Source organism: Leptosomus discolor, chromosome 11 (genome assembly GCF_034619465.1).
Source record: "Leptosomus discolor isolate bLepDis1 chromosome 11, bLepDis1.hap2, whole genome shotgun sequence".
Lineage (NCBI taxonomy): Eukaryota > Metazoa > Chordata > Aves > Leptosomiformes > Leptosomidae > Leptosomus > Leptosomus discolor.
Window position 1 is genome coordinate 22,217,973 of NC_141401.1, and position 16,964 is coordinate 22,234,936.

The window sequence follows — 16,964 nt, forward strand, 5'->3', positions numbered from 1 at the left end:
GTAAGTTTATCATAAAAATGAGGAAGAATTGAGTGTGGTCATATCACATGTATATAATTAACTCTGAGATAAGTATTTATAAAGTTTTGTTGTTTGCTTGCTTTTTCTATTTGAAGTTTGTAAATGTTAATTGTACTGCAATGGTGTCAGGATATTTAAAGTGCAAGTAGATAACCCCAGTAGATTGGATTCTGTGAGTGGCAAAAAAGAACTTGTGTATGTGTATATGAGCCTGTGTGGGAGATGAAACAGTGTAGTGGTACGAGTACACTGGTGCGGTTATCAATGTCCATATAAAGCAATGTAACTATTGATAAACAAGTATAACTCTTCATCTTCCTCCAGTGGCTTAACTGGTACTGCAGCGTACAGGACCTGGGGCTAGTTGAGGCAGACTGCATGGATTAGTTCCTTGGAACTGTATTTCCGATACAGGTGGACTTCTGTTTTGGTATACTTTGAATGTGCTTTTTGTCTCTGATTCCCTTTTGTTTGTGATTTGGTAAAATCTGGAAACTAATTACTTCAATAAAGAAAAAGAGCTTTTTAATAATGATATAAAGTATGTATCACAGTAGTAATAATTTAGAATATTACATGAGAAATTTGGTGTTTTCTTAATATTTTTATCATTAACAAAAATGAAAGCTTTGATTTCCACTCGGTAAGTAAGGTTAGTAGGTCATACCGTATTTCCACTGGGGATAGATTGTGTAAAATTGTGACAATATGAATTCATACGTAGCAGGTTAAGAAAATGGTCTAGATATTATGTTCTTGTCTTCAGTCAAACTGACGATTTATGAGACCCGAGGATCTGCCAAAAAGTCTTGTTGTTGACCTACAGCCATTGAAGTGGATTTTCCTTTTGCAAAACAACCAAACAAAACCTTCTTGTTGTCACACAGCTGAAGCATTTCACTGGTCTGTCACATACTTTCGTAGGACTAACAAGATGCTTTACATTGAGACAGCCAGACTTTCTCACACACACTTTTCAGCCAGAGGGAGTATGAACCAAGCTGTACAGTATCTTTTGCTCTAACTGCTGTTAATAGTTCTTTCTGCTGACAGTCTTTATTAAATGCAGTTCTTTTCCTGGCCTTGAAAGGGGGCCTATTCATATTCTGGTATATTGGCTGAGCATCTGAATGAGGTGGTTTAATATTTGGGCGGAACTGAAACTGAAATCCTTATCTCTGAGGCAGCAAATCCAAGACTCATCCACTTTTCTACACTGTGTTGCAGGAGAAAGTGACCAAATATGTGTAATCCGTGCTACCCTGAGCAGGACTGTTTGCTTCCACTGACAGCTCTGGAAGAAAAGTGTTATTTGGAATTTTTGTCCTGCAAGGGCTCTATTCAAGGTGGTGGATGTGATGTCGTAGAAAGTTTATAAATAGATTGTGCAGTTCGTTTATATGTAGTGGTTTTGGAAGAATATAAATCGCTAGCTTACTTTTTATGAAATTTGTAAGATTAATTCTGCCTATGATAATAGGTCAGCCCTGTCTTCGAGGCTGAAGAGATACCTTGATTTGGTCTTGTGTCTGTGTGATACCAAGCATAAGTCTTTTTGGTGTAACACTGGTATATGAAGTTCTGAATAATGCTTGCCATGTAGCTTAGGTTACCAGCAACTCAGGATTTTGTTTTCAAGTATAGAATTATTCACAGTCACTTTGATTCCGACAAGTAGGAAGAAGAGGTGGGACATGAAGCTTTTCGGATGCTTTTGAAGGGAATGAATATTTTAAAACTCAGTGCTCTGTTTTCCAGTTCTTCATTTATAGAAATTTTAGGTAGGTCTTTGATGCTGACATCAGAAAAGCTGAACAATAAGAAAATAAATCTCTATCAGGGTAGTTTATTTTTTTTCCCCACTGCTGCCTTCAGAGACTCTGCATATACTGAATTATGACATATTGTAGAAAATCCTCTGTATAGGCCTTTTGAAAATTTTGAATTTTGACCACTGGACAGGGAGTGGTAGTTCACAGACAGTACAAGGATGATAAGAAATCGCTGTGGAAGTTTTATTGTGGTCCATAACTGTCATAATTTTCTTTCTAGTAATTGCGAGGAGTGACTGCCAGATATCATACGAGTGTAATTTTATATAGACAAAAAATATACCTAAAGTAGGAAAAAAATCTTAAACAGGGGTAAGGAATCTACTGGGAAGATGGCAAACTTGTTTCAGACGTCTTTGTGTTGCTGGATATTGTCTGTTTGCTTTAAGTTAGTTTCACTGTCCCTTTTTACAGTCCCATATCTAGAACTTTTCTGCCTTCTGCTGTCCTGTAAGCAGTAGATCAAGTAAACTCAGCTACCCAAGAGCTATCTTCCACATAGACTGAAAAGGACAGCGACCCAGGCCCGTTTTCCTTTTGCAGAAGCCTCAGATTGTAGGTAGGATTGACAGTGATGAAGTTTCCCCTCATGCTTGCAAGGCATGTTTGTGAGATTGTGTTCCACCAAGTGTAAAAATATGACAGTTTTGGTGTTTCCATGAATTATCCTGTCTGCTTCCTTTTCTTTACCCTCACAGTATGTAAGTTTTCCTTCCTCTTCTCTCCTAAAGTTATTTCCTGTCCTTTTCCTACAACACTGTCATTTATTATTTACCTGGCACCCGCTTTGTCTTTGTGTGATACTGCTGGTACTTTCTGAATAGTCAGCTGCACAGATAATCCATTATTTAGCTTAGAGAGCAAGCTCAATGTTGTGTAAAGCTGGAGAACAAATTTTATAGTTCCTTCCTGGCATTTTGCTGTGCATGTGTGAAAAATCTGGAGTAAACATCCCTCTCTTTAAAAAAAGGCACTGATTCAATAATATGGGCATTGATTTGTGTGTGTGTGTAGAGGGTAAGAAAATTGGAAAATAAATTTCATGGAACAAGATGTAACTTGATAATTTAGCCTTTATTAGCTTGAAATTTTCAGAATTCTGAAAGTTCACTCCTCCAAAGAGAAACTAGTGTGGTATGCTATGCCCTAATCTTCCTTTAATGAAAACTCTTCAGCCGATTCAGTCTCAGGAGTCTCAGGATTACGATATTGGATGTGAGGGAGTTCCTGTTTTCCTGTCATCAGGGGAACCAAGGAGGAGTCCTGATGCCCCAGGAAAGGTGCAAAAGTCAGGTGTGTTTTATTCTTCCATATTCTTTCACGAGATATATGCAGAAGGAGCACACATGTAGTGTGAGGCCATACCTGTGGAGGGTCTGTGGCTCTTTAAGCAGGCCAGGGAATTTACCCGCTGGTGGGATAGTGTGTGTCCCCACATGCTGGTCCACCTCTCTGGCTGTATTGTGTATCTCAGGAGCCCTGACTGCCCAGTGCAGCTGGATGGGTCGCATGCTGGAAACTGAAAGCGTGCAGTGCTTTACGGCAAAGGTGGTACAGGCGTGCTTGGTGATGAGGCTCTATGGGGAGAAGGCAGCAGAGCAAGCTGCGTGTGCAGAGCGTGGCATCTAACAGGGTGGGGAAGGCGGGTTTGTTTGGGTTTTTTTGATAAATCTGTTTTGTCAGTTTGGCTAAAGAAGAGCTGAAATGATGAGTGGACACAATTCCGTGTCTTTGTGATGCTGTAATGTTAGGAAGGCTGCATGGCTGCTGAAGGGAGCAGCCATGTCTGGCACAGGAGTATGTTTCTCAAAGGCACTCTTTTCTGCTCCTGTTGGCAGGGAGAGCAGTTGGGATTCCAAATTACAGGAGTTTTCTTTTTTGTAAGGCAGGTCTCGCATAGCTCCTGGTAGCTAGCTTTAAAATAGCTGTGAAAGGAAGTGGTTTGGAGGCATTTAAAAAAAAATGGTTCTGACCTGTTAAACTTTCAGTATTCCTCTCCTGTGGTTCTTTGTAAAGTGTTGTATCGCTGCTGGAGAGCAAACTGCTACGGAAGAACACGCAGAGTATTGGATTTTCAGACACAAGAACCTCCGCGGACAAGTTCTCTTTATAAACAAAATCGTCATAGTTTCTATTTTTGGCAAAAATACGTTGTTCAGAAAAATGAAACCACTTCTGAGTAATGATAAAATATGGGATTTTCTTACCCACTGGAGGCCAGTATTTGAAATGAGTGTTTAAACACCTTTATGAAGGCTTATTTTAAAAAGAAATCCCCAAACTGAAAGGCCTGAACAGCTTTGAGTGCCAGTTTTGTTTGTTTGCAGAAATTTTTAAAGGTTTTTGTCCCTGAAAATGGAGTTAAAACACAAATTCAGTTTGGAATTTTGTGATTGCCTGAAGCAGTCCAAGGCCATGTTGCTGCCAAAATAGGTGATCCCATCATCCCCTGGTGCCTTTCTTGCTGATCTGATACAAAACGGCTCATTTTCTTTGCTGGATCAGTAAAGCTGTGTGGCTGCGTGGCTGTTGGCTCACCAAAGGAGGATTGTACAAGCTGGGATAACAGGGTTCTAGAACTGTTACTTTTGGGGATAGTGTGTTATGGCCTACATTTTTTAAGTCAGTTGGTAACATACAATGTTGAAGTGAAGTAAGCATCCTTGAAACCAACATATTTGGAACATTTAAAAGAGCTTGATCCTGTAGCCTGATGAAACTGGACTACACATGGTTTTCCTGGGACTTCAGAGTGAGGAAGGGCCTGGGTAGCTGCAAAGGCTTAGGCCTGAAGCTTGGTCTGTCCCTGGTAAACTTGTTACGTCAGTTTCTTTCAGCTCTTGACGGTTTTTGAGGAGATACTTGATTGAAAACTACTCTTCTGGTGAAATTTGAAACAAAATAACTTATTTGGGGCATACAGTGGGTACACTCCAGTGATATCTGTAAAACTTAGTGTGTTGCATAGTGGAGTGAATTTGCTTCGTTTGTGCCTGACCATGTTTTGTGGGTCTTTAATTCTGTGTTCTTTTGGACTTGCTTTAGATGATGACTGGATTTACTGAACTTGTTGATCAGTAAATTCAGCTGTTTAAGGTTATATGGTGTAACTACAGAAAATCAGGCTATTTCTTTTCTGGAGTGTTCACAAGTTTTCAGATGAAACTTTGCTGCTCAGTAAAATGTGGCTTGGTATGAACAGCAGCTGGAAGTTATCCAACAGGTGTCCATACACTGTCACTGTTCTAAACTGCAGCTGAATTTGTAATCTCTGAAGGACGTTGATGGTTGTATGTCCTTGACTATGTTATCTGTTGTTTTAGCAAGTAGAATCTATTTTCAGAATAAAGTAATTTATGAAGTAGTTGTTTCTTATATGCTGATTAATTTGTATATGCTGTTGTGATAATATTGCTTCACAAATAGGAGATAGGAACTGATTGTATAAAATAATGACAGTCTTCTACCTAATTAAGAATTTATGCAGCATCATTGCTTCTGTTTTCCAGAAGCTGTATTTTTAAAATCCTCTGAGACAAGACTGTATTATTTAAAATTCAAAGTATGTTTGGCAGAAAACCTGGGATTAGAATTTGTACCTCCCTCTATCTAAAAATAAAAGCTTCTGGTTTTTTTATAAGTAACTGCAAGGAAACCACAAGCAGCTCCACAAACAGGGAAAAACTCTTCCTAACTACTGTTAGAATATCTAACCTCTTTTTGTAAGCTTAAGAGTAAAGAAACTGTTCCGTCATAACATTTAAGGGCATCAGCAGCCTTAAAGAAGATTAAAACCGGACAGTTGTAGCTGTCAGGGCCTCCGCTGTATCAGAGGTCAGAATTCCCATCGTTAATAGCGTGAAACACAAGGGTGATTGTTTTTACCTGAGTGTGCCAGTCTGCAAATTTTTGGGGCCGAGGTATATCAGCAATCAGAGTTTTCAGTTGTTCTCGTTTTTGACATGGTGACGTCAGTCCAAGGAGTGGGGCAGACAGATGGAGGAGGAACAGCTTCAGTCATCTTACCTTAATCTGTTGCTGTAAGCCTGCCAAAGCCCGAGGTGCAGACTGTCCAGTGGGTGTGACAATTAATGTCGTTAGAGGGTTTAGGTTTTCTTCAGAAAGCCTGTGTGTGAGGAAAACCAGCAGCGCCTTTTTTAAAATGTGAAAATGTTTACAATACTACAAAACCAGTGTGTTTGTGTATTGTAAAATCACTTTTTTGGTATTATATCATTCATGGGACTATTATCCGCTGTGGCTTGACATCCTATAAAATAGGAACTCAAAGTAAAGCCTTCAGATATTTGAACAGTAGGGCTAGCTGTCTTATTTTCTTGTAGATGTAATGGCAATTTATAGATGTAACTTTTTTTTTCACAGTTCCAGAAAGATAAAATGTTTTATTTAAATAATTGTTGTTTTAGCACTTCGAATCTCCAAGTTTTTATCCTTTTGTACAGTAAAATTAAGTGGTTTATTAGTATAAGGCACGTGAAGAAGACATACGCTTATTTCTTTATAGCTTTATTAAATATATTAATGGATAATTTAAGGTAGATTGTTAACCTAAATACTGTTTTCACTATACATTAGGGGTTTTGGTGTTTTGTGGGTGCTTTTGAGGGGTTTGGGGTTTTTTATTTTATTTAATTTCTGGTTATTTAATATTTTTAGCAAGTTTGAAAGCACAGCTTTTGCAGTTGCTGGGAATTTGACAGACTGTAATTTCTTGCTTATCTATTCTTTATGCTGGTTGATTCGAATCCATGGGGTTTTTTAAGTTTTAGATTTACTTTTATTGACCCCTTTTCCTTGTGTTTGTTAATTGTTACCACTATTGGCAAATTCAGATGAACCCTGCTCTTTTTATAGGTTCGTTAATACATACAGCTTTAAATCATAGAGCCGTAGAATCATTTTGGTTGGAAAAGGCCTTTAAGATCATCAGGTCTAACCATTATCCTAACATTAACCTGAACATCCATATACTAAGTAATTTGTCTAAACTTATTGGTGGCATTTCTAATCTTGCTGGAATCACTAAGTGGAGAGCCTTTTTAAAGATGTTAACATACTCATCTACTGTGAGCGTGTGCTGCCAACTGTGTAAATCGTGGGTTTCTTTCGCTTACATGCTCCCATGCAAATAGGCCATGAGTGATTTTAGCTTAGAGTAGTATCAGCACACTGTATTCTGTAAACTAGATTTCTTTTTATAAAGTTAGAGTTCGGAATCATTTGTATTTCCTGAAAACATCAATTGAGACACTTCAAACACTGGCTTGCTTTTTAGAAGATACAGAATTTTGTGGCTTTTTTCACAGACTGTTTGGAGTCTCTATTAGTAATTTTCAGTTACAAAATCATGTCTTGTTAATGCTTTTTCCTTAGACAATCATGCAGATTTGATTTAGAAGTCTGAGCAACTTAATTTAATCATTTTTATTTTGCTAAAACTTGAAATTATTTAAATTTTTATTATTTTATTAGATATTTGTAGTAGTAACTTCAGATCAACATCAGGTAAAAGAACAGTAATATAAAAATGGAAAGCATAAAAGCTTCAAAATGCTTACTTTATTTGAAAACAACTTTTGAACTTTTAAAAATACTTTTTTTTTTGTTGCCTTGAGAAAACAAGGAACAGTTTTGAGACACGGATGAATGTAGCTGGACCCACTCAACAGTTTAAAGAACAGAGTGGAGAGCCTGGTTTCTCTTCTACCCCCAGCAACCATTCGTTACATTAGTGTGGTCTGGTTCCTTTAGGGTGTATATTCTAAGTTCTAACCCTGTACGGTGCTATTTCCTTTTCCTTCTTTGCTTTCACAGCCACCACCAGTGCAGCTCAGAAGCTGATTCCAGTGCCCTGGTCAAAAACCTCCTAAATCAAGGGAGATATCTCCATTGACTCTGGGTGATTAGAATCAGCTTCTGCTGTTTTTACTTTGTCATTTTTGTCTCAGCTTATACATTGAAACAGTGTAATTAAGGTGAGGTGTTATGAGTGTTCAGGAAAGGTAAAAATGTGTGGAGAAACACATAGAATGCAGCCCCAAGATAATGAACGGTGCTGGTCCTTGCTGTTTCCTTCCATTGTTCTTGCTCCTTCATTTTTCCACTTCCCTTAGCCTTTTCTGGCTCATCGTTGCTTTTCCCTTGTTCTGTTTCTCTTCCTACTCCAGGAGGTCTTAAATGGAGATCAAATTCATAGGGTCTGTTTACTTCCCTTTAGTAAATGAATTTAACCCCTGGATTTATTCTGGTCAATTTAACTAGTTCACCAAATCTTTCAGTATCTAAGGAAGACTTTGATGGTGAGAGTGCTTGTTTTCTTCATTAAAATAATCGCTTGATGTCTAGCATTGTATGTAGAGAAACATATGCTGATTCCTTCAAATGAAGTAAGCCTGCTGTTGAGGAGGAGCTGGAGTTGGTTTTTAGGGAGAGGAGGAGGTTTTTGTGGGGAGCTGTCCTGCTAGAAGGAAGAATTGGGTGGGAACTGGCATACTATGAATATTGAGCCAAATTTTTTAATTCACTGCCATGAAAAAATTAGAATTCTGCTGTCGATTACAATATCTGAGGGAGATGGTTCAGGCTGAGAAGCACAGGAGAGTGAAACAGAGGTTTGTTTTTCCATGAGACATCCTGTTGTTTCTGTTTCCTCTGGATGATTTTTTCACCATCATTTAGTGATCTTGGTTTTGTCAGGCTTTAGTGATTACTCAACTTTCCTGCTCAGTTCAAAAGTTTATTCCCTCCAGGTTTTGCAACGGTCTGACAGTCTTGTGTTCCGTTCTTTTATAGACACAGAGCTTACTGCCACTGCATTGCCTCTGCCACTAGGCAGTTGGCTTATAATATGCAACAGACAGGAGACTAAAAACTACCCACAAAACCAGCTCTTACAGAAAGAAAGAATGGTATTTCACATTAAAAGTACAGGTATTGTAAATGACAAACAATTGTAATTTATCGTTTTCTAGAACTGAAACAGTTCTGGCACGTACAGGCTGGAGTTGGCATTCCTGTTGTTTCTGAGAGAGGTACTATCAGCCTTGGAAATGTTAACAGTATTTTTCCATTTCTGTTTTTCAGCAAAGTATCTGTTTTAAAATAGCAACTGGAGTTTTCTGGAACAAGTTCACAATTGGAGGATTGTTAAATTAATCTGTAGGAAAGTTTATTCTTATGGAAGACAATAAGATAATAAATGAAAAAGTTCATTTTCAGATGTCTATAGAGTTGAAAACCAGGTACATAAAAGTGCAACTCAAAGGCATGAGTATATTGAGCTTCCTTGTAGTACCTTAGTTACCTAAACTCATAACCAAAAATGCCTGGTTGTGTTTTGCCCTCCTGGGCTTATGGTTAGATGTTAATATGGCTGATACTAATTGCTAGCTGTAAAATGATCATTGATTCGTGAAGGGTACAGTCTTTTCATAAATATGGTGGAGATACCCAAAATAAAAGCTGCTTTGACTCAAAAAATTGTACTAGAATTGCTTATATTTGAAGGAATTTGATTCCAAAGTGACTAGCACCACCTCTGTGTACATAATTTAAACTGTTGTTATTTCTTAACATTTTCAGTCGTAAAATAACATTTCATTGATCCAGAATCAGTCGGTCAGATATTTGTATCACGACGCATTCACTTTGGGCTTCATATAGCTTCTATATTGATTTCTCTGCATATTACTGTCAGTCTTCTTCGTCACCCTGAATGGTGGAATAAATTAATTAATAAAATAATCGAAAGTATTTAAAACAATGACATTTTTGTAATTTTTCTTCTATTCAGCTATAATCCTTTGATAATCATGGAGCCATATTTTGCTGGTTTCAAGCACATGCAGCAGGACTATGAAGTCACTCTTGAACTCGCAAGTGAAGAGCCTCAAAAACCGAGAAATGCACAGAATTCTAGGACGGGGTCTTATGGTGTTAGTATTAGAGTCCAGGGAATCGATGGACACCCTTACATAGTACTAAACAATACAGAAGGATGTTTATCAGAAAATCCTCCTCCTGGAAAAGAGCAGCAGGTCATTTCTCAAGCTGTAAGCAAGCCAGCCACTGACTCCAATGCTGCTTTTACGTTGGAGGACAAAACCAGTGACCACGCAAAGTTTCCTGGAACACAGCACGTGCAACCCTGCATGCCTAAAAGCCTAAAGATAACCAATCTGGATGAAAAGGAAAATGAAATATCAGATTTTAAAGATGGAACAATGAAATCCTCCAATTTGTTGAACTTTCAAAGACATCCTGAACTTCTACAGCCTTATGATCCTGAAAAAAATAGCTTGAACTTGAATAATTATCAATCTTCTGTGTGCAGTACATCTAAATCTTTTGCAGATGAAAAAACTGAAGTAAAGCCTTGGATTTCCTCATCTAAAGTAGTGTCCCTACAGAAAACAAATACATATCTTGCAGAGCCAACCAAAGCAAATGCAAAAAAGATACATTTGAACAGGTCAGTAGAAGACCAAAATAAGCAGCTGTTGGATTGTCCCAGTAACACCGTCAGCCCCAGCGAAGTGTGTGTTTCAGAATCATTTTCACCTGCAGGAGGATCCCCGTGTGTTAGTCCCACTGCTTATCCAGAGACAAGAAAACCGAGACCAGATGTTCTTCCCTTCCGCCGACAAGATTCAGCAGGGCCTGTGTTGGATGACTCACGAAGATCATCGTCCTCATCAGCTACTCCCACTTCCGCAAATTCCTTATACAGATTTTTACTAGATGACCAAGAGTATGCTATCTATGCAGACAATGTTAATCGGCATGAAAACAGAAGGTATATCCCATTTTTGCCTGGAACCGGTCGTGATATTGACACTGGTTCACTTCCAGGAGTAGATCAGCTAATTGAAAAGTTTGATAAGAAAGTTGATCCTCACAGAAGAGGTAGGTCAGGAAAAAGGAATAGAATTCATCCAGATGATCGTAAAAGATCGAGAAGTGTTGATAGTGCCTTGTCATTAGGACTTGATGCAAATTCAGGTTATTTAGGTGAATTCAGTAAGAGCTTGGGTAAGTCAACTGAGCACTTGCTGAAACCATCTAAAGTTTGCCTTCACAAGCAGTTATCTAGAGATCAAAAGTCAGCTTCCAAAGAGATAAAGATTTCTGCTCGAAGTATTGGAAAACTGCAAACGCCTGCTAAAGACACTCAGAACAGCAATTTCAATTCTTTGCAGTACCATAAACAAAATGGAGCTGATACAGAGAGCTTCACATTTAGGTCATCTACACTCCCAGGACAGAATAAGAAAGAGGAAGTTAGAACAGTAACTTCTACTTTGTTGTTGCCAAACCGGATCACAATTCCACCTGATTCAGGAGCCAAGATGATTTCTGTAAAAACATTTTCATCCGTCCCTAATATACAGGTAATTTTGAATTTGCTCTTTTAAGTTGTGATTTGCACTCTAGCGTACTAAAACTGTCATACTGTTGAATGCATGTTTTCTGCTCTTCATTAGAACAAACTCCCATCATGCAATACTTACACATGGGATAGGAGAATTGTTCTGGAGAAATGTAAATACAAAAATTATTCCTGTAGCTGCAGGTATAGAAAACATGGTTTGTAAACTGGCTTATTCTTTTATAGGTGAAGGAAGATGGTGGGGGCAAAGCAGCTTATTGTCAATGATGTTGTGATGATTCTTAAGCATAAATGCACAAAATCAGAATGATGAAATATATGCAACTCTATGCAAAGTTATGTTTTCTTTCTTTTGCTGTGGAGTACGCATTCTTCTTGCAGTAAGCCAAAACTCCAGTGGATCTTTATGAACTTTAGGACTACAGTACGTAGATGTTTTTGTAATAGAATAGAATGGAGAATTTCAATTTTACAGGTTGTATATACAACCCTTATAGGATTTTTTTTTTTTTTTTTGACATTTTATCTTGTCCTTTTAGGCAACTCCTGATCTCTTAAAAGGCCAGCAAGATCTTGCACAGCAAACTAATGAAGAGACTGCTAAACAGATACTTTACAATTACCTTAAGGAAGGGTTAGTAAACATAGTTAACTTTTGGAGAGGACACTGTATTTTCTCAATGTTTATTTTCTATTACATTTAAAATGTGAAACTGTAAAATCAAAGCTATAATTAAATGAAATATAAATATCTCTTTGATAATTCCGTATCTGTCTCAGCTGTGTCCTTTAAGGCATCACAGGATCTCAAAATACCCAGGCAGTCAGGACTTGCATAAGGTATTGTACAGGATTTGATTAAGTGTACTTGAAATTTGTGAATCGGAATACGTTTTGTGTTTTAAATGCTTCTGGAGTGATACTTCATGTGATATGGAGGTTCATGAAGAATTCAAATGGTACCTCATGGGAGTTTAAGCTGGTGGATTTTTTTAAACAGCAGCAAAAAAGTGTTATCTCTTAAAGTTTGACAGGAGCTCTCTTGTTGCTGTGCTTTTAATCCTTTGTCCACCCGTAACCTGTTTATTTGGTGATTTGTAATGATAACTTATTGAAAGATGAAGGAAGGAGAAATTAATTAAAGTATACATGATGCACTTAAATTTCTCTGCATTCCTGATGTCGCAGGTTCTGGGAGCTGTTGAAGTGTTATTTTATGGTGCAGTAGTCAGGACTTGAAAACCTAGTACTAATTATTTCTAATTTCAGTATGTTTGAATAATATACATGCTGAAATCTTGTCTTTCCACAGCTATAGTCTTGTAGAAGAGAGTTGCAATTAAAGAGTTAGGGTTTTTATTTACTTTTAGAAAACATTTGGAATATAAATTTTTAACAGCCTCTCTTTAAAGGGTTTAATGAAAGATAATTTCTGACTGGTTCATACTAGATTTTTTTTTTTTTATGGTGGTGATTTTAAATAGTTTGGACACTGCATTTGTTTTGGCGTTAACAAAATAGTACCTTTGATCATATTGTTGCTTACTGTCTGTGTTTTAGAAGTGCTGATAATGATGATGCAACAAAGAGGAAAGTCAACTTGGTTTTTGAGAAAATTCAGACTTTAAAGTCAAGAGCTGCTGGAAAGATGCAGGTAAACAGGTTTTTTTAAGTTGTTTTGGCTTGTTTCATAGTGATACAGTGTTCAAAGAGGGCTTTAAAAATTCAAATCCCCTCACTGACTCAAATTAGACCATTCTTGCAGTAGTATAGTTTAATTTTAATCATGCACGAGGTGACTTGCAGGAAATATGTTTGTTAACAATTAAAAAAGAATGTAAAGGACTCTACCATGAGAGTTTCTACATTTTCCTTGTACGTTTTAGAAGGAGAGAGATGCAAACATAACATGGACGTCAAAAGGTTGCTGGGTTGAAGAAAAAGCTAATACACATAGCTTTGAAAAACAGTGGTGCAGCATCTTCTCATTATAGTGATATAGACAGATATCTAAGTGGAGAGAGTATTTTAATTTGTAATTTAGAAAAGCAGTAATCTAAGACATTGTTTAAAACCCGTATTACAGTAATAGCATTTGACAGTCTGCCTACCGAAAAGTTTTTTGTTTCCTGCTATATGGAGCACTGTTTTTTCAGTTCTAAAGCAAAATGAGGAAATGCCCAGTTGTTGCAGTGATGGCACAAAAAGGGTTAAATGCTTACTTTTGATGATTATTTTAACATGGGCTATAATTAGTCAAAATGAAAATATAAAATGCATCTTAAGAAATTGCCAAAATCAGTGTTTGAAAATCTGTCTTGACATATGAGCATGGATCCCTTTGATGTCCATTTTGTGTAATTGGTGATATATCAGTCATATTTGGCCCCAAGTACTTGTGATTTAATTCATATGTTCCCTAATTTGAATCTTTCTTTAGGTTTGTACATTTTCTGTGTTATTGGCAACATGCCTTGAGCAATTACCAAGAAGTTTTATGAAAATTGAATCATGGTTCCTTTGAAAATATTAACTTGGCTTGACCCATATGAAAAGGCCCTGGTGAGCTCAGGCAGTTGATGCTACACTTTATTAGCCTTGCTTGTAGCTTTACTTTAGATTTTAAAAATCAATTGTCAAAGAACATCCTGGCTTTGTGGGAATAAACACACTATTTAATTGTAGGTTTCGGATTCTTCAGCTGAAGTAAAAGCATTAGTGGAACAAAAAGCAGAACTTGAAAGGAAAGTGGAAGAACTAGAGAAAAAACTGGATCTAGAAATTCGGGTATGGCACTTTTGTTACAAAGCTTTTGACTGTTTCAAATTACTTTTCTAAGTAAGTGACAACTGATCACCCACCTGAATTTTTTACTTCATGTTCATTTTAATCCAGATATACCTGTGCTTTTACAGAAGACTCTTTATTTTAAATGTAGTTGCTCATAGCATAGTTAACCTTTTTAAGAAATCTCTTTCTTCATAGTATGTGAGGAGTAGTTTGGAGCAGTGAATAAAAATGTTAGGCACGTGTGCGTAAAATTCTTTGGGTATCTGCAGAGGTAAATGTTAATCTGTTAACTGTGGTGAGACAGACATGGAGCGACAGACAAACTATTAGTCTTGTAGCTGCTGTTTATTAATTACAGCATTCTTTTTGAAGCGCTGAATTCAAAGTAATTAGGTACAGCCATGCTCTGGAGATGTGAGAACAACTTGGCTTCTTTCTGTTTGCATTTTGAGTCTATGATAAGATACTGATTAAATAGTACTGAGCAGACTTCACTTCCCACAGTTTTAATAAAAATCAAAAAGCAGTGCTTTGTGTGTTTTAAGAAACATTCCAAACTTTTAATATTGACAAATTAATAAGCACTTCTTCAAGTAAAAATTTTTAAATTCTTGAAACAGCCATTTATGTATTTATGCTTAGTCTATTATCTTGCTTAACTTTTGGTGTACAAAATTCAGAATCAGCAAAATTCCAAAGAAGAGAGAGATGCTACACGAGCAAGCCTGAAAGATCTTCAGTTGCAACTTGATGAAAGTATATGTGAAAGAGAAGCCTTAAAAAAGCAGCTGGAAGAAAACGAGAAGGAACTCAGGCAAAACCTGGAGGAGTGAGTTAATGCTAGAAAAGTTACTAATTTGGATTTGTACCTTTTCTTAAACCTTTTAGATTAAAAGTTCCTGTGGCTTCAGAACATGTTAATGGAGTTAGAGTAATGTTTGTTATTCTAGGAAATATTTCTACTGTTCAAGAGGCATGTTTTTAGAATATCTGGAAGGAAGCGAAAGATTGCTGAATTTAGAGTCTTCCTCTTAGTGCAAATTGCTTTTAATATTTCGTGGTCAAAATATATAGTTCAAGTCTTCAAAATACGGAACCACTTGAAGACTTTAGTCAAGAATATAGTACCGGGTTTAAAATAAAATACAACTTTCCACTTAAATATCTACTTAAGAGTTCTCATTTTTACCCCTCTGATGTTTCATTTTTCTGCCTCATTGTATCCTGTTCCCTTGTGGGGAACATGGAAATAAATAGTTGTATCTTTTTAGTACTTGAAAGAACAAAATAGTATTTCTACAAATTAAAAAATCCTGTCCGATTTTTTTTTTTTTTTTTTTTTTTTTCCTGATGAGGCTTTTTCAAGTGAAGATGGAGCAGGAGCAACACCAGACTGAGATCAGAGATCTCCAAGACCAGCTCTCCGAGATGCATGATGAACTGGATAATGCAAAACATACTGATGAAGGGGAAAAAGAGGTTCTGATTGAGGTTAGTTATAAAGTACTAGAAGGAGGATGACAGATATCAGAAGAATTGCATAAAAAGTGGGAACTGAGATACAGGTAGAAGAAATACACGTCTTAGCTTTTCCCATTCTGTCAGTCCAAAACAATATACCATTATTAGGTGACCTACAGTAACACGAAAAGGATGCAAAATATAAGTAGAGTTGTTTTATAGAATAGGATAAAAAAACCCCCATAATGGTTGAGGGACAGCCGAGTTACGCACTATTACCAGATAATCATCAGTCAGTTTTAACAATTAGATAGGATTTTGGGTCAGAACAGGGAAGATCAGTTTAAAGAAGGTGTACATATTAGCAAGGCCAGATGAGACTCAACTAAGAAAATTAAAAAAGCAGTTTCTAAATTATTGAGACTCTATTAATGGGACTGGGGAGAGAAGAGAAGGGATAGATTCTGAAGAGGAAGAAGAGACTTACTGTCACCTTGGGATGAAAGAGGAATTGGCTGTAGCCCTGGTTATAGCGATACACTGATGATGAGATAGAGAATACTGCTTATTAAATTTGTTGATAAGGGTGTGTAAGAGTATCAGCGCGTGATGGTTTAAAAGGAAGGCTGGAATTCATAATTATCTTAATACTTCGTAGTACCAAAACAGTTAACTTCTCTTAATACTAGTGCAAAGAACTAGCTTAAGAAATGGAAGCTAAATGTTAAAATGCATAATAGGGAGCAAAAGAGTAGACAATAGATCTCAGGAATATTAAAGGTGTTTGTATGCCAAGACATACTGAGTAGAATAACTGCCTTGTTTTGTATAGGTGAGCTGTGATTACTCTCTTAAATTACTGCCTTAAATCTCAAGCCCTGCAGTTGAAAGTTGTACGTAAGTAGGGGAATATCACCATCCGGTGATAGTACTGCAAAACATTACCTATGAAGAAGGACTGTAATCTGAAAGGAGGAGTGAGGGAAGAGCCAAAAGCACATCTTGTATAATGTTCCTATAAAGGAGACAGTGATCAATTTTTCTGTGTTGTGTGGGGGTAGAGTAGGAAGCGAGAGACTTTGGGGATAGAGTAAGAAGTGAGGGACTTAGCTGCAGAGACTTAAAGTAAGTGTTAGAAAAATTTTCTGTCGATATGGGTAATTCAACAGTGGAACGTGGCTATCTGGGACGGTAGTAGAATCCCTTTCATTGGGTGATGTGTGTCAGGAATGGTTTAGATGTACTGATCCTGCTCCAGTGCAGGGGAAGATTACATTCTTTTTGCAAGTGCAGTTATTCACAGCTTGAGAAATACCAAGTTAGATAATTCTTGAAGCTCTACGTTTTTGATTGTTGCTAATATTTTATTCTGTGTTTGTATACATGCGTGTGTGTATTTATTCTTCAGACTCACAGGCTACGCACTTCCTTCCCAACAATTTGGAGAGGGG

At 37.1% G+C, this 16,964-nt stretch overlaps 1 protein-coding gene across 2 annotated transcripts in view; it reads left to right on the plus strand.

The window, feature by feature from the left end:
• The first annotated feature begins 9,685 nt into the window (after positions 1–9,685).
• CGNL1 (cingulin like 1) overlaps positions 9,686–16,964 on the plus strand; it is a 44,437-nt gene continuing 37,158 nt past the window's right edge. The window contains exons 1-6 of one of the 2 annotated variants that reach the window (XM_086471652.1): positions 9,686–11,263; positions 11,802–11,896; positions 12,823–12,916; positions 13,948–14,049; positions 14,733–14,881; positions 15,408–15,555. In XM_086471652.1, coding sequence (XP_086327778.1) covers positions 9,686–11,263; positions 11,802–11,896; positions 12,823–12,916; positions 13,948–14,049; positions 14,733–14,881; positions 15,408–15,555 — 2,166 coding nt within the window. The remainder of the gene's footprint in view (positions 11,264–11,801; positions 11,897–12,822; positions 12,917–13,947; positions 14,050–14,732; positions 14,882–15,407; positions 15,556–16,964) is intronic. The other variant, XM_086471653.1, reaches the window with a different exon arrangement.